The sequence below is a fragment of the Aspergillus flavus genome, chromosome 7 (genome assembly GCF_009017415.1).
Source record: "Aspergillus flavus chromosome 7, complete sequence".
NCBI lineage: Eukaryota > Fungi > Ascomycota > Eurotiomycetes > Eurotiales > Aspergillaceae > Aspergillus > Aspergillus flavus.
Window position 1 is genome coordinate 2,742,058 of NC_092404.1, and position 16,659 is coordinate 2,758,716.

Below are 16,659 nucleotides of genomic sequence, written 5' to 3' on the forward strand. Positions count from 1 at the left end.
CCTCCAAACCTAATTGACAGGAGACTGTTACTAAAGGATTTTCAATGCTAGTGGAGGCCTTCCAATTACCTAGAGGCGATAGTCTAGATCACCGGAGACCATCTATTCTGTTTCAGACGATGTAATCTTCAGGAGAAATGAGGAATTGAGGACGGCCTGCGTATGAAGAAACACAACACGTCCTACGCTACGCCATGTTAAGGGATTTCTACTTCCCAAATCAATCACAACATTAGGGATTCTTTTCGAACGTTCTGCATTGTGCTCGCAGCTCATGGATCTTTGGAAACAGACTGTAGGTTAATTCATCGAGTATGTTTTAATACATGATCTACTACTGATCCAACTTTTAACTATTGGGATAATGTACACAAGAGCCGGGGCGAAGTTTCACTATGTAACAGATCAATCCTCTCCGTGGATTCCCCACCTCTATGCGATGAACGTTCCGAGTGGAGCGAAAAATTAAGCTATCCCGGATTCTTCGGTTTCTTTTTCTTAGATATTAGGGGATAGCATATCAGACTTGACGCACAATTCAACTGTCTCAATGCTGGCCTGAAGCAAGCCTCGCGCTTCAAGTCCAACCCAAACGCGGAGCATGGAAGTATCGCCCGATCGAACCGATTTCAAGAATGTGGTATTAGATCCAAGCTTCCGCAAAATAGGGAGGGCACTAAAGCAAAAAAGAAAAAATTATTAATTGTTGCTTATGATTAGATGTAAGGGGATATCAGACACTAGGATTCTCGAGAAGTCATTTATCTACTCACCTTTTGAAGAGGTCGAGATTTGGGTCAAGACTCCGTCCGATACCTTCTAGAAGAAGGATCGATATAACAACGTTAACAAAATCTCCTTCGAGCCGAACGTGGTAGCCTCGAACCATGGATAGCACCTCACTTAGCACGTCTCCGATGCTAATGTTGCCAAGCGCAAAGGTTCGTGACTTGACGCTAAGAACTAGATGCTGCATTTTCAGCGCAAAAACCTCTGGGTCTGTGACCTCCCCTGGCTGACGGCATCGTTCGACCATGAGCTGACCCGCTCGATACCCATCAAATTCTGCGACAGCGCGGAAGAGGTCAAGGAAGTTTCGCCGATTAGTATCGTTGAGCTGGGTTACTAAGCCAGTGTCAATGAAGATGAGTTGCGGACGATAGCCTTCCGCATTAAGCTGTTCCAGGATCCTCTCCCAATCTTCTGGACTATGGGCATGAGGTCGTAGTCGTGCAAGTACCGTTTCTGTTACATCAACGTCCGCCGCGGTTGGTGCATCGGACGCCCTGGTATGTTTGCGGAGTGAAAGATCCAACTCACTCGGTTGGTAAAACCGAACCATGATATTACCTGGATGTAAGTCCGCGTGAACAAAATTGTCAATTAATAGCATGTGGAGGAATGCGTCTAGGCCCTCGTGTGCAATTTCTTGCTGAAAGACACCCCCTCCAACGTCAAGGAAGGTTGATAGAGGGATGCCCTGGGCAAATTCCTCCACGAGCACCTCGCGGGTTGTGTAATCCAAGTAGGGGTATGGAAACCAAGCGGTGGTGCGCGATTTGAACTTTTCACGAAACATGACCAGGTTACTCGCCTCGATGCGCAGGTCCAACTGCAGCCTCATCATCTCTCCAAATTGATGAACCTCGTCTGGTAAAGATAACCAGTGCATAGTAGGGATCGCATTAATTAGTGAAGCGAAGAAAGACATAATCTTTAAGTCCCTCCGAATCACACGCTCGACTTTAGGGTGCAGCACTTTGACGGCTACATATGAAGAAGGAACCCGCTGGGGCGTACTCTTCATCAATATATCGACGTTCTTTCGGACCTTATCTCGTAAGCCCTGTATCTCTAAGGCTTCCTGATCCTGGGATGCCGCTAGGTTTGATTTCAATCTTGCTTTGTAAACTTGTGCAATGGCCCCCACCCCTAAAGGCTCCTCATAAAACTCCTCGAAGATATCTTCAAATGGTAGCCCGTTGAAGGCCTTGCAAATAGTTTTCTTAGTTTCTTGCAACGAGTGCGAAGGGGCATTTGAATGGAGTGATGACATGATGTTGCACAGTTCAGGAGGGAAGATATCAGTGCGTGAAGCCGCCCATTGTCCGAGCTGTTAAAAGAAAACCATGACAGATATCAGTATGCACGCTGCAGATAATCTGGACTTCTTGTAGGTGGGCAGGGATGGTGCCCTACCTTAATGAAGGCCGGTCCTGCACGTTCCATTGATCTGACGAGGAAGTTATACCACCATAGTGTCCCGCTCCGTACTTCTTTGCCGGTCTTGAGGCGCTTGCCGAGCCATACAACTGGGACTGTAAGGATGACAGGCAAGAAGACAACCACCAGATGCGCAAACCTGAGCCCCGTGGCAATCGGATCATAGATGTAATAGTACCAGAAGACGAAGATAGACTGTTGAAGCTTCAATAAGCCCCGTGCATCCTCAGTGACACTCTTTTGGATCTCTTGGCGTGATGCTTCCAGCATCTGCATCTCACCCGTCTTTTCATTTCCATCACCTTCCTCGGCCAACTTCAAAAATGCACCGGGGGTTAAGGAAGAGAGTAACAACGTCCCTGGCATATGCATCCGCCTGTGAGATTTCCACCCAAGCCCTTGCCGCCATGACGGCGACCGGCTGAAACGCCATCGAACCGGCAAGATGAAGCGGGACAGCAGCTGCGGAGTTCCACTACGGCTCGAACAGAAACGGCCAAAGAGAACGGCCGTCCTCATGTTCTCATGCGACGTTCAGGTTATCAACTGTTGACTGTTTCATTTGACAGCCAGGGAGATGGCGATCGCGAGGGTCGGACTTGGCCAACCGCGAGGACCCCATCGGACATTCGGAGAACCGCTTCACGTGTCGGCGACGTCATTTAATACATAAAAAGCACTACGTACTCCGTACTGAGTAGATCAATTAAACACGTTTTCGAATCCCCACTCCAAATTGTTTCCAACCATTGGGACGAAAATGAAAGCTAAACATAATCAATTTTAAAAACCTCCCTTGCTGGAATGCATGCAGGCAGCATTGTGCTTTTCCTATTCGCATTCCGGACCCAAAAAAAAAATGACCAGCCGCCTATAGTTAACTAATTCCGGATCTATCATGGAGTTGCTGTCACCGCTTCCTATGATTCCCTACAACCCTACAATGTCCGAAAACGGGTGTGTGATGACGACCTTTAATAGATCTACTATAAATTCCCTAGTGACAGTAAATACCAGGAATATGGAGGCCTATCAGTTGCTCGCTGTGGGATAGGTGCTTGAGTATGCAACTCTGTCATGGGTCGCCTTGACTCTATCTGTGATGCAAAATTGCATGGCAGGAACGATCATTCACGCCATTTCTGCTTATCTGCATTGACCTGGTGTGTTATTAGCTGTACGTGCATTTTTATGGTTTTTGCCAGCGTATACTTCTCACGGTATTCGCTTTTCGAGCTGGGTCTTTTGCCTCTTATACAAAGAGTGAATCCGGCACCATTCCATGTTTACTTCAAAGAGTTTGGATCTTTCGAGAAACCAAAAAATATCAGGATCGTTGCACTAGTGCCCTTTCGTAGCCATGAGCGAACGGAGATCCTGGATTGCTACCTGCAAGTGAGTTCTGCCGGCGTTGCTTATCATTGGCCATGTCTAACCTGACTTTAAAAAAGAGGAACCTCCTCGATAACCATGGATTCCTCGACCAAGTAATATTTATCCCGCAGACGAATAACACGCAAAGTCTAGATTGGCTCACGTCTACTGTCAAACGCACTCCTCTCTACCAAATCTCGGGGTTCGGTGATTATATCCAGTGGGGCGGCATGGATGAGAATGTGATTTTCATCAAAATAGATGGCGATACCATATTTTTGGAGGACCATACGATCTCTACGATTGTCAAAACCAAGCTTGATCACCCTGATTCCTTAATAGTCTCAGCAAATGTTATTAATCAAGCTGCTCTTCAAGCCCTCCATAGCCATCCTGGTGTTGCCCTTCCCTATCTTCCCGAGCTTTCTTCCTCCGACCAGCCTCAGATTCCTGTTACCCAGGATTGGCGGGCCACAGATCTTCCAGCCTGGGAAGGCCCTGCCGACTTCAAAGTATCAAAAGGATATCCTCCTCCCTCCGAGAGCCATCGCTGGCTTCCGTCAGCGGATGAGAATGGGGACCGAACACCCATTGGCATGTCCATGTATGGTGACAACGGGCCTGAACTGGATGACTGGACGATCCATGCACAGCAACACTATTCATTTCTGCAGCATCTCGAAGACGGCGATCTATATCGATATAAGTTTCCCATGTGGGTTGATCCCACCGATAGTCTTAGCCCCAACTTCCTTTGTTTACGGGCAGGCGACCCAAGCATTGTGAAGTCTATCATTCAACAGGATACAGATAAGCTATCCTTGGAGGTGGCACAGGAAGTGCTGGGCAGCGATCGAGGCACTATAATCGATGGGAAAGGGCTAGCTGCGCATTACTCTATTGAGGCAAGTTCTTGGGGGTTGGATTCTACTGATATCCTCCATCGGTATCGAGCGTACGCTAAGGAAATGATTTGCCTAGATACTTCGTGACCCTACTAAACCCCATCTGCTTCCAACGATAATAGAGAATTGATTATGTCTGAGGATAATTCGGCGTTTCATAGATATATAATACTTCTCTCTAACTGCTTATTGAGAAAAAAATAAAATAAAATAAAAAATAACCTGTAAGCTTGAGTAATCTAATTGTAATGCTTTCTGCATAATCCTATGTGACAGGATAATGGGGCTGTGTTGAAGTGTAGATTCAACGTTCTCTGGTGCTGTCCAAGTTCCGCAAGACCTGGCTATTCAACAGGCCTCGTAGCGTATTTTTGGCTGAGTCTGAAAGTTGAATAGGCTGCAAAGTGTAATTAGTATAATCTCAAAGCGTCATTCTAGAAGAACCACATAACTTACATCTTGTTTCAATATTTCTTGGATAAGGACGATTATGTTGTCACGATCTTTGATCAATTGCAACTTGTTCGCTTCGTCTGCTGAGCCGAGGGATTCCGCACTCAAGCTTTGCTCAAGGGTTGGGAACAGATCCATCTTCTCTAGACATTCCAAAGCTGTCCCAGAGCCCGGCTGGCTAGATGCCATCAATGCGAGGGCAAACCAACCTTCACTCCGAACAACGGGCCACTGTGTTTGAGAAATCATAGCACCTAATGGGAAGGCAATGCCACTGTGAATACCAAAGAGACGCTTGAGGATGGCATCTGCTTCTTCATCTTGTTCACGAGATTTTGGGATGAGAGTACGGCATATGGATGCTATGATGCGTCCAATTTCAGTTCTAATCGGGGTGGAGTCCGTTTTCTCGAACAGCAAAAGTAACTGCGAGAGATAAGTTCTGTGGTCTTCGTCCCCAGGAAAATTCTCTAGCAAGTGGGATACATTTTCAACTGAAGCGATGATCACCTGCCGTACGATGCTGGTGGCTGCGAATTGAACTTGTGGTACCGTTTCGTATTCCCAGAGTTGAGAGACCGCAGGAATGATACCAGCTCGTCCCAGGTGCAATCTATTATCTCCAGCGATTGCCAAATTCTTTAAGAATCCTAGTGCAGCATAAAGGACGGCCCCTTTAGCGTCACTCTTGACGATTGATATCAAATCCCGGTGAATATTCAGGTCTTGAACCATCGCTTGACATACTTCATCCGAGCGCGCCAAGTTACCTAACATGACACAGGAACAGATCTGTAGTTGATCCTCCGTTCTCTGTAACCAGCTTCTCAGCATGAGTGAAAGATCAGAGCCAAGGGGATAATGTTCAGCGAACAATGGTGTTCCAGATATCTCTGCTAGCGTTTGGTTAATCCTTAATTGAACTTGTGCCAGTGCTTGAATATCATCATTGGAGGGCCATCCTGCGTCGAAAGCCAAGGATTTGCTGAGCATCGATAATATGTCAGCTACCATGTATCTTGTTATGCAGATCTTCTGAAACCGTCCATTATCAAGATACGCCATCGAGCAAGTCGCAATGCAAGAGAATCGAGAAGGTGTATGGGCAATGCCCTTATTAACTGCAAGATCAATAAGAAGCGAGATGGTTTCATCAGGTGATACCTCTATCCCTTGTTCTGCATAAATATATTAGAACCAAGCAAAGGGGAAGGGGAAGGGCTACATCATACCTTGCTCCGCAGTGAGTTCTATTAGCTCATAGACAAAATTAAGTAAACTTTCGTTGTCCTTGAACGAGTCCTCCCTTAGTAATTTCAGGAGTATGTATACTATTTTACTTGCAGCCAGTTGAGACTGGGCAGGCTCTAAGAATGGTTAGTAACCAAGTGCAGCAAAACTCAATTTACCTCACCAAAATCAATGCAAATGTTGTAAATAACAGGTATTACTATCTTTATGAGTTCGGGATTCAGAAGATGTTGGATGATAGCAGAAGTGTAGTTTCCTTTCACAACAATTGTTCTGTTTTCGTCTAGAAAACATCGTGAGCGCTGTCATAGAACTTATATCTATAACCCTGAACGAATTGGACTTACCAGTGTCGGCACAGGAGTTCCCAATCAATCGCAAAGCATGAAGGAGCAGACCAGTACCAACATCCTCCTTTGAAGCAATAAGTTGGAGAAAAAAAGTTAAAACACCACTCTGTCCGTACGGAAGTCGCCACAATGCTATGGATATATCAGCAATGAGGCTAGTCGCATTGATATTGTGTTTGCACTTACGGTTCCTACTTCCGTTTGCCAAAGCCTCTGCAGCTTGCACCATGAAGCTTGACCTACATGTCCAGAGTCGATACAGAATATCTTGGAGGCCCTCGAAAAGAACATTGACTTGCTTGAAGGAAGGGTAATCACCTTCAGCTTCAGCTGTTAGACTGGTTTGGTATCTAGTCTTTGCCATATTGAGAGCCTCTTGAAGGGTGTCAAACAGAGTCCGTTGTTCTTCAAGAGACAAAGGCATGGATACCCCTGGGGCTAATGCCGGGGGCATGGGGACCAAACTAGATATGATCTCGTCCAGAGACGGACACTCCTTGCGTTCGTTTCCTTGTAGTTGTGTGACATGTAGGCTACTTTGCTCCATGGAATTCCGCATGACGTTCACTTCATTTCTTGAGGTCATTTCTTCGTCCATGGCACTTCAACTTTTGGGTCAGGAAGCATATAAGAGATCAAGTGTTGTATGGCAGTTGCTCTAAGTTAATGGTAATGAGTATTGCGATGGGAGTATATTTGTTTGCTTCCAGAAGAAACCCAAGAAGGAAAGAGAATATATAGGCGGGATATGGTCTAGTGGATAAATAATGAGGAGCAGAAACTAGCTTATTAGGTTCGTCTCCTTGAGCGGAATATTGGAAAGTATCGTGTTTGTGAGATATTCTTGAACTCCCAGAGTAAACAAGGCGTGCGATCTAGGAAAAATAAATAAATAATGTACTCTGAAAGAGCCCTTCTTCAAGCGCACAGTAACTCGAGTTTAGCATCGGTTGGCTGAAGGCGGACTTGGAAGGACAACGGATGCACTAAAAGCTCTGAAATTTACACCACCCATACTCTGTGCCACGTAATAAATTTATTGTACATACAATGGGACTGTATTGAGTTAACAGACACATTATGTCCCTAGTGATATAGTTGCAGTTTATATCTGCTTTTCCTTCTAGTTACCCTTTTACTTACCCGAACTTTGTTACGCGACCCATGCTCGAGACTTTCAGGTACTCAATATGCCGATATTGGATGTTGGTATCATAAACAGCTCCGATCAATAATACTAGTACAGTGAACTCGGCTGCCAAGGGCGCATCGGGAACCACCACGAGTATCTATCGTAAACGCAAAACTACCTAGCAACATACCTGCCATTCCTTCTTCTTCAAAGTCCCTTACCTTGCTCTTTGGCGCACCCTGATACATTAGACAGCTTTGTCTATCTCCACTACATTAGTTCCGTTGTATTTGCGACTCTTCTTCTTTAGGGGTTCAGTTACAGCTCTTATTCGCGATGACACGCGCTCAACAGACCCTCTCCGTTCTCCTCCTTGTTTCTTCGGTACGTCAGGGACCACACCCTTCTGCTCATGCTGTTACTAACACTACTACTAAATTGCTTTCCCTATACAGCTATATCTTGTTCTTTATTTGGATCTTGTCCCCCTCAATGAAACCGTTCAGAAAGAGATCGTTCCTGTCGTACGTCTGTTCTCTTCGAAATCTCACTGGTTAATTTTCGCACCACTAACACTAGCACAATCTCACTAGCTTCCCTTCTACGCTTTGATATCGTTCGGATGCTACCTACTTGGCCGCCTAGGCGTAGCAATCTTAACTTTCAATGATGTACCTGAGGCGCATGAGGAGCTGCAAAAGGAGATCGAGCAAGCCAAGGCGGAGTTGCGCAGGCAGAACGTTGAGGTCGACTAGAGCACCTTGACTGATCGGTTCGGTTGTGAGATACTAGCTTCCTCTTATACCATGTACCATTAAGGGACTTCGATGCCTTTCGCTTGTGCAGCGGTCGGGGGGTTTTAATACAAATATAGGCGAGATATTATTCTGCGGTTTTACTCCGGATTCTAGAGCGAGCCAATTTGACGCTATACATGCCATTATTGTTACGCTATTGTATACAGGGCGAGTATCAAGAGGGGTGGTGGTCTGGCTACTTAATCTTTAAGCAAGTATAGGGGAAATACCGGAGGACAGACCAGAAACGAATTCGCAAACATAGCTTTTTCAAATTTCATGAAGCATCAGAAACAGTCTCCCCGTTTTTGCTTTTTCAAGAAGTTGCACCTTTAAGTGTATCGTGTTATTCTGGATTTTTCTTATTTTATTTCTATCAATTGTCGTCAAGGCACCGTTTATATCGTGACATGCCCACTCATCTTTTGGTCATGATAATAAGAATATACGCAAGCGAATGAAAGCCAAAATGCATAGGCACGGAGGAAATGTTCATAAGAAATTGAACGACGGCTTTAAAAGAGAGGGTTCTCCTTGGCCAACGCATCGTGCTCATCAATATCCCTGTTGAAGATCCGTTAGTTACCGCAAGCCCAGTACTAGTATAGCAAATCACATACTTGGCTTCCCATGGATAGCAGATCCAAACATCGTCAGTTGTGACAGCAGCATGATAGCGACCGGATTCCATCATATCCGCAGGAAGTACCCCCTTCTTGGACTTGTTCTTGTTCTATTGCTGGATTAGTATCGAAGCCAACAAAAGAAGTCGATTGACTGTAAGAAAACCCAAGGATAACGTACATGAAGCACGAAGACAAAGAAATTCGTCTTTTCGCCTTCCCGTCCAAGCTGCTTTTGTGCCTGCTCAACATCCTTCTGAAGCTCGCGAACCGCATATTCCAAAGTGGTCCGAGTGTCGTCAACCTCATCCACAATGAGTATGTTCTTGCCAATAAGGTTTGCCATCTCCAAAGAACTAAGATCCAACCATTGTGTCCGAGTCACCTTGGTCCCAGGAACCTCCTCGGCGTCACCACGGCCCAGATCTTCGTAGAGAGATAGGCCGATGGCCTGAATGGGAATGTTGGGTTCACCAGCGCGCTTGAGGAAGGATCTGTTGAATGTCAGGTCAGACAGACGCCTCGAACAGGCAGTAAATTCAACTTAACATACCGAAGAATACGAGCAGGGACATATCCGCCACCGCCAATAGCAATCATAAGGTTAGGATGAAAGGTTGTCAGGATATTATCAGCCGAAGACTGGCACAGCTTGTGCACCTGGTAGAACAACGTATTAGCGGGTCAGGCTTTGAAGGATCGACGGGGTATCGACGTAGCGAAAATGGCCGCTCGCCTTCCAAAAGCCATCGACACCAGAAACATATCCAGTACACTTATAAACTGTATCATGGATAAATATAGCACCAAGATGTAGCTATTTTAGGACATCGAGGCAGATACACAACCGACTAGACAACCTGGAAGCAAAAGACCATACCTGGTTATAGGTGACATAAACTTTTTGCGACATTTTGGCAGTGATGGCTTGTACCAAGTGTACAGGCGTAGTGTATCAATCAGAGATATCTGGTAAACAATCGAACAGACCGAGAATTGGTCGTGGATATTAAAGAAAATTTTAGTACTTATAAGATTCCTGGCACACGAGGGGTAAAGAGGAGAGGGAAAAAAAAAAAAAAGAAAAAAAATTAAACCTGCGTCACAGTTTAACGTTCCCGCATCCACAGACATTGAAAAGGGTCCCATCGTCACGGGCGGTTATGTACACTTACTATATAGGGCTAGTGATAATCGATAATAGCCTATGAGAAAATGACCATCTCGGTTGGTCTATTCTTCTTCTGGGCTAGCGCGCTAAATTTTAATACATACAGTACTACTCCACGCCAGGCAGTACGTACGTACTAAGGTACCTTCCGAAGTACTATTCTAAAGTTCAATTGATCCAGCTACTAGTAATAATAGGGAGTACAAGTACGACCGATGTACTTTGTGCGGCGCGTACCTTAATGTATCACATGTAGGAATTTAGCATGCTTGAAGTTGAACTTCAAAGTATGACAAGCTTATTCTTGGCGATGAAGAAACGATTCGCCCTTAGGTGATCTTGTAGCTGAGCTATAAACCGATAGGCCATGCTTATCTTCGTGGATATAAGCACGCAACCTCAAGCAGGACTATGATTGCCTGGAGATTCCGGCTTGATCTCATTGATCTCAAATCCACCCTCGTCTTTATCCTCACCTTTCTGTGGCCAGAGAATTTGGCGTAACGCGATGGCACGGATCATCATATAGCAAACGAATATGTACATTAGTATGAGGGGAACGACCATAACACATCCAATAATTAGAATTGGCTTGCAGGAAAATGCGTGGCCAATAGCGAATGTCGCTGTGATCAGCGCCGTGTTTGGAAAAACAAATGAGAACCATCCCATACTAAAGACCATCCGACCAGGCCCTATAGCTGACCAATGAGCAAAACTCGCTATGAAGAAGAAAAAAATAGCCAAGCTATGTATGGATCAGTCAACAGTTATATGGTAACAACAACCAGGTTGGTGGCGAAGTCTTACCCCCATAGCCACAAGGCAGCAAAGTTGACAACTACTCTTATAACCTCTGCGGCCAATGGTCCATTGTCCATGAAATCATCAGGAAAACACCTTTTAGCATTGGCAGCCATGTTCACGACTCCAGCTACTGTGAAAGCACTAGGGCCGATAGAAACAAACATGCCGGGTCGAACGTTCTCCCTTGGGAGTTTTTGCGACATAAGTCTATATATGAAGGCGGAATACACCATCAGGGACACTAGAAAACCAACTCCCTGAATAGTTACGCCACCAATTATAATCGGCAATGAGCGGGAAGGTTCCAGCTTTGAGCTTAGGATACCAGCATGGGGACCGATTATCAGCAAAGGGTATGCAGGAAATATCCAAATTGGTGTCATTTGGGCGATGGTGAAAGTCTGCGTTGACCACCTAGCTTATCATCAGGGTCTAGCACATAACATCATTTAGCCAAAATGATTAGACCTACAGCAGGAGATATATGCCGGCCGAGAATATGATAGCCAGACAGGCATCAATCCAGAATAATATCCCGACAACATGTGCAAGCCAAGGTCCTGTATTGTCTGGCCCGTATTGCGAAATATTTATCAGAATTGTTCCGAACGAAACTATCGAGGCTGGGACAAAAAGGGACTCTGTTGGATGCAAGAATGATGCTTTGAATGTATAAGGATAATGATAAAACCGCATAACTAGCAGGCTCCATATTATGACATATAATAGGATATTGAATAGGAAGAAAATGACACCGATTATCTGCAGACCTCGGAATCTATAGGGTACTAGTTTTTGGTAAGCAAGGTTACAGGCCCAAACCAAAGGTATGGCCGAACTTACTGGCATGCAGAACATTGGCAATCCCGCCAGTTGCCATTGTCAATGTGAAAAATGCCCAGGTAAAGTGACGTATCCGTTGTTTCCAGCTGAGACTTACGGCCGAACAGTCGGTCTCGCTGTGAGGATGCACACCATTTACATTCGCGACAGCATCATCTTCAGGCTTGCGGCACGGGGTGCTATGCAATGCTTCCAGCGCCGAGGAATGAGCCTGGCGTGCCCAGGCCCCAGCGAACGGATAAAGCGAGTTACCATTCCTTTGCACTGCAATAAAACTCTCGGCATCCTCAATTGTGGGGGTACGGTAGCCATCGTTGCCGGGCTTCGGCATGTGTCTAGGATGTAGAAGCTCGATATTCATATTCATCCACAAGCCTCACTATGTCTAGGCCACTATTTGTAGCAAGGAGGTTCTGCGGCCTTTCTCCTTTCCCCTCCACTTTACCTGTACTCAACTTAAGTAGCAAGCCTCGTCGCACCTCCCACTAAGGTGAGGTTACCGCAGTGGACCTCTACCCTATAACGAGGGAGAAGAAATCACTCAGGGGCACGGAATAAGAGATCTCAAGCTCAAGCGAAGAGATAGAGAATCTCATACAGGTTAGGATGAGACATACGAGGGGAATAGATGAATAACAAACAATCCCGTTCAACAACTGCGAGTTTTGTACAATTTAAACTCGACGACAATGACTGCTCGCTCATGCCTTGCGTGTTGTAAGAAGGGAAAAAGTGACAGTATAATGAGTATACTCTGATGGCTTTGGCTTTACGTAGTCACCTGTTAACTATAACAAGGAATTGAAACTTCGGGTAATACGTAGCGAGCATACCTGCAACCAGTGTAAGAGCATGGGGTGAGAATAGCGGGGTTCTACTAGTAGCCAAGTAGGTATGCTGATCTTTGGGCCCAGCGGCTCTAGATAAAAAGGAAAGCACAGATGGATTCAATGGAATGTTGCCTCCCCTAATCCAAAGAGAGAAAATCTGTGGCCGCTGGGGTTTGAGTATCACACATCCGTTTGGCTTTCTCGGGTATCGGCACCAATTCTTTGATAGGGGATTGTTTATGGCCAATCATCATGCAACTTCAGGATGGAGTTACAGTGCAGCCGAGCACCCGAAAATACATCTGGGTACTCCATCCACTACTCTGTATGGAGTATGGACTTGAGAAGGTACCGAGTACGGATTTTCAATTTGTGATTTAAATGGGTGTTTGTCTAACATCGTGAGAAATGCTGGACAGTTAAAGGTACACTTACTACGTAGAAAAGCTAAATAGGAGATGAATGGGACGCGTAAAGTAGACCTATGAGTGTATTATAGGAAGCTATGCAGTAGTAGATACTCTAGCTTGCTCTAAAAATTACTTGACTTCCATGTTAAGGTGCCTTTCAAAACCGCCATAGAGCATATTTCTAGTTCCAATCTATAGCTATTCAACCCCTCACACCGTCTCGCGTTTATCGAGGAACTATGAATGTAGTGTTATCTCCATCCTTCTCGTTATCATATTATTTGATTTTTATCTTTTATTTTTCGCTTTTTGATCAGTTCCCATCTGAAGTAAACCGGACGTCAACAGAAGAGTCTGACAAGTGAAAAGGGATGTGGAAAGACAAGGAAACCAACCTTGAAGGTTACTTCCCGTAACCGGATACATACAATGTGCTGTGGCGAAAGCCTGGGGGGAGCGTTTGAATGGCCAGAGTAGTGCGTCATATTACTCCGGAGCATTTCTGTTTCTCTACACTAGATTGAACTGGTAGGTAGTAGAGACGTCCACCCAGAAGCTCGTTTGGCAGCAATGCAGTTAAGAGCGACTTTCATCTTTTCATTGTCTTTGTCCATGCAAGATTTTCTTTCAGAAGCCAAGCGCTTTCGGCCAAGACCACAAAGGGACCAGGTTGACTGGTGGCAGCTGATTTTTCTTGGATATACTTAAAAGAAAATGTCATTCTTGACTACTAGGGTACAATAATGTCTTTCTGAGTGCCTCGGAGACTTTAGGATGATTTAGTGTTCTGCAATAAGGTCATATTGCCTGTACGCTATACCCTGGTCACTACCCAACCAATGGAGAGCGAATTACTGAAAAAGGGTTAAGCGTTGCTATTCAGGAAAAGCGTCTCCTTTCGGATTCTTCATCCTCGCTGCTTGCTGCTTCGTATCACGGTTGTGACGTCTTTATAAAGTCTTTTACCATCACCACGTCACCTTATCTCTGGTTTCATTCTCTCTGATCTAGTAATAAAGTCCCAGCTTATCGCCTCAACCCCTCGGCCACATTGGCGGCTAGTATTTCTCTTTCAAAATCAATATAAACCAACAGCCTGATGGTCCATCGATAGGAGGCATTTGTCTACGGAGTACGGAGTGATTCCGCCATATATCACCATAAAGTACGGAGTAAGATTTGAAAACTGTACTCCGTGGCCGATTTTCTACTCCATACCATTGCTGGTATGACCGTTTTTTTGTATGGGGTGTACAATACCTTACAACTTATTCTGTCATACTCATTAGATCATCAAAGTAATAGAAGCATGGATACTACCCACGAGCAGTATATATACTATCATGTATCTCGTGTTTTACCTTATTTATAACATAGTAGTATACCATTGTGGTCTAACACTCCTTTGCGCCCCAGGTAGGAGAGGCTACTAGTGCTATAAGGTATTCGTTGAAGGCTTGAACAGCGATCACTAGCATTTATCCAGCCTGTCCCGCCCTCCGTACGGAAAGGATGTATGTATGGATTGTTAAAGGACGGCGTATAGCATCAGTTACACAGTACTTGTTCAGAAGTGGGCCGTGCCGAGAGAAAAGAGCAGCAGGAAGATATTTAGTAAGAAGCCGAAGAGGCCTTGAAGGGGCTTCAGGAGTACACGCATGGAGGTACTACAAACGATAAGGCATGCTGTCTCCAGCTAGGTTCAGAAGTACCTACTAAGTATTCTGTGCCAGAAAGTGGACGGTTGAGGTCAATTTCACAAGCGGGTTAGATTGCCGAGGCCCGGTGTAGCCAATGAGAAGAAACCATTCGCCTCCATAGATCATCGTGGGATACGCAAGGAAGACCAAATTTTCATCATGTAAACCAGGCTTATTTGCCTATACTGCCTCCACAGGCCTCAATTGACTGCTTAGGAGTTATGGTAAGTATCGGAGACAAGCGGAGCTCCGTCCTGATCACAGGGTAAGTCACAACAAGTGACCCTGCACCAAATGCTGTGGTGTAAACAGCACATATCACATTGGCAGTAGCGATACCTTTGAACTTCTTGTTACTTATTATACAGTTGCTCCCCTGGTGGGATAGGAAATGCGCTTGCGCGGGAATTTCATTAGCGAGGCCTTCGTGTGTTTGCGACAGCGCGAGATACGGGAGCACTGCAGAGTTTGGCAGCCCTCGGGATCGAAACATTGAGTCTCGTAGCAGATGACAAAAGGAGTGTCCAGTGATGCTATGCAGAGGTTCGAGAAAGGCTTGGAGAGAAAGGACTGGATTATCTGGTCAACAATGCGTCAGTTCACATCAACTATAGCGAGAACAGGGGCTGGTCCGGATCTCTAGGGGCCGAAGTACGTCTGTTTAAGATCTGCTTGCGCGCCGTCCAAGAAGAGGGAAATGGCTCATATATCATAGATTATACTGTTCCTGCCATGGAAGTAGACCTCGCGGAGGCTCGTGCAACCTTCGAAACGAATTTCTTTGCGGGCATCAACATGTGCCAAACATTCCTCCCGCTACTCAAGAAAGCCCAGGGTACTATCATACAGATTGGCTCTGTCGCAGGGGTAAACTTATGCAATATATAGCTTCAACAGAAAATGAAGCTAATCCTGTCTAGGTCATCCACTATGTGTTTGGATCAGTGTACAATGCCTCGAAGGCCGCGTTGCATTCGTTCAGTGATACTCTTAGAGTGAAACTAGCTCCCTTCGGGTGCGTAACCAGCTCATCCCCCTAGACATTTTAGCTGGCAATAACCTAGGTAGTGTAAATGTCCCGACCATTGTCACTGGGGGTGTGCAATCTCGCATTGCTCGTGTTAAACGTACCTTAGCGCCGAATTCACTCTACGCCCCCATTGAAGATGAGTATAATCGTCGTGTGATACACAGCCAGGACGGTGCAATGTCACACACCGCATATGCAAGGAGTGTTGTCACACAGATCTTGTATGGGATAACACCGTTGCGCTGGTTGTGGCCATGGGCTAAAGGCCGTAAGAGCTGGATATGGGAAGGCAACAAGAGCTGGTTGATTTGGTTCCTCTCTGGAGGCTGGGCTTGGACTGGCATTTTCCATCACGCCATGACGAGGATGTTCAAGCTTTATAAGCTGAAAAAGATGGGCGGGAAATAAGGAAACCAAAGATATTCCACTTACTTTCTGCCACGGCTTCCTTTTCACTTGTTTAATAACATATTCACGTCGAAGACTACATTTTTTCTAGACAATAACAATATCATACGGAGCTACCTTGTGCCCACCTTGATAGTACTCATACATTGATTTCATGTTGCTAACTAATGTGGCTAACTAATACTTTGTTTTTAGTTGTTGCTTATAGCCGTTTAAAGTATTTGCCGGTTAATAAAAAAATGCTGACCTGCTGTAGCAGATATGACTATGATGATGAGATTAAAAAGGCATGCTCATCATTCGTGCACAGATACGCATTGGCTATTGCTGTGTGTTGCTCATCCTTTAATTG

The 16,659-nt window shown here is 45.3% G+C and overlaps 7 protein-coding genes across 7 annotated transcripts; 3 read left to right on the forward strand and 4 right to left on the reverse strand.

The window, feature by feature from the left end:
- Nucleotides 1–498: 498 nt before the first annotated feature.
- On the reverse strand, nt 499–2,742 carry F9C07_13444 (putative ubiquinone biosynthesis protein; the record flags this gene model as incomplete). The annotated part of the gene is made up of 3 exons (XM_041294965.1): nt 499–676; nt 774–2,113; nt 2,200–2,742. 3 exons carry the CDS (start codon nt 2,740–2,742, stop codon nt 499–501), a joined length of 2,061 nt encoding a protein of 686 aa, XP_041150632.1.
- Nucleotides 2,743–3,300: 558 nt separating this feature from the next.
- Nucleotides 3,301–4,706, forward strand: F9C07_2063515 (uncharacterized protein; the record flags this gene model as incomplete). The annotated part of the gene is made up of 3 exons (XM_071508686.1): nt 3,301–3,618; nt 3,675–4,552; nt 4,625–4,706. The coding sequence occupies 3 exons, from the start codon at nt 3,301–3,303 to the stop codon at nt 4,704–4,706; spliced, it is 1,278 nt and encodes a 425-aa protein (XP_071367107.1).
- Nucleotides 4,707–4,806: 100 nt separating this feature from the next.
- Nucleotides 4,807–7,154, reverse strand: F9C07_2229955 (GTP-binding protein; the record flags this gene model as incomplete). The annotated part of the gene is made up of 6 exons (XM_041294966.1): nt 4,807–4,899; nt 4,959–6,133; nt 6,188–6,322; nt 6,370–6,489; nt 6,554–6,688; nt 6,743–7,154. The coding sequence occupies 6 exons, from the start codon at nt 7,152–7,154 to the stop codon at nt 4,807–4,809; spliced, it is 2,070 nt and encodes a 689-aa protein (XP_041150634.1).
- Nucleotides 7,155–7,796: 642 nt separating this feature from the next.
- F9C07_2281208 (dolichol-phosphate mannosyltransferase subunit 3-like protein) lies at nt 7,797–8,443 on the forward strand (the record flags this gene model as incomplete). Its single annotated transcript, XM_041294954.2, has 3 exons — nt 7,797–8,072; nt 8,144–8,212; nt 8,282–8,443. The coding sequence occupies exons 1-3, from the start codon at nt 8,025–8,027 to the stop codon at nt 8,441–8,443; spliced, it is 279 nt and encodes a 92-aa protein (XP_041150635.1). The 5' UTR covers nt 7,797–8,024.
- A 370-nt stretch (nt 8,444–8,813) lies between these two features.
- Nucleotides 8,814–10,150, reverse strand: F9C07_13438 (phosphoribosyltransferase-like protein). The gene is made up of 5 exons (XM_041294967.2): nt 9,989–10,150; nt 9,662–9,768; nt 9,290–9,602; nt 9,106–9,218; nt 8,814–9,049 (listed from the first exon to the last, which is right to left on the reverse strand). The coding sequence occupies exons 1-5, from the start codon at nt 10,019–10,021 to the stop codon at nt 9,001–9,003; spliced, it is 615 nt and encodes a 204-aa protein (XP_041150636.1). The 5' UTR covers nt 10,022–10,150; the 3' UTR covers nt 8,814–9,000.
- A 528-nt stretch (nt 10,151–10,678) lies between these two features.
- F9C07_2062113 (C4-dicarboxylate/malic acid transporter) lies at nt 10,679–12,296 on the reverse strand (the record flags this gene model as incomplete). The annotated part of the gene is made up of 4 exons (XM_041294968.1): nt 10,679–11,027; nt 11,090–11,500; nt 11,559–11,874; nt 11,930–12,296. The coding sequence occupies 4 exons, from the start codon at nt 12,294–12,296 to the stop codon at nt 10,679–10,681; spliced, it is 1,443 nt and encodes a 480-aa protein (XP_041150637.1).
- Nucleotides 12,297–15,090: 2,794 nt separating this feature from the next.
- Nucleotides 15,091–16,307, forward strand: F9C07_2103970 (short chain dehydrogenase/reductase; the record flags this gene model as incomplete). The annotated part of the gene is made up of 5 exons (XM_071508964.1): nt 15,091–15,093; nt 15,134; nt 15,411–15,736; nt 15,790–15,884; nt 15,938–16,307. 5 exons carry the CDS (start codon nt 15,091–15,093, stop codon nt 16,305–16,307), a joined length of 795 nt encoding a protein of 264 aa, XP_071367108.1.
- Between the last annotated feature and the right edge of the window lie 352 nt (nt 16,308–16,659).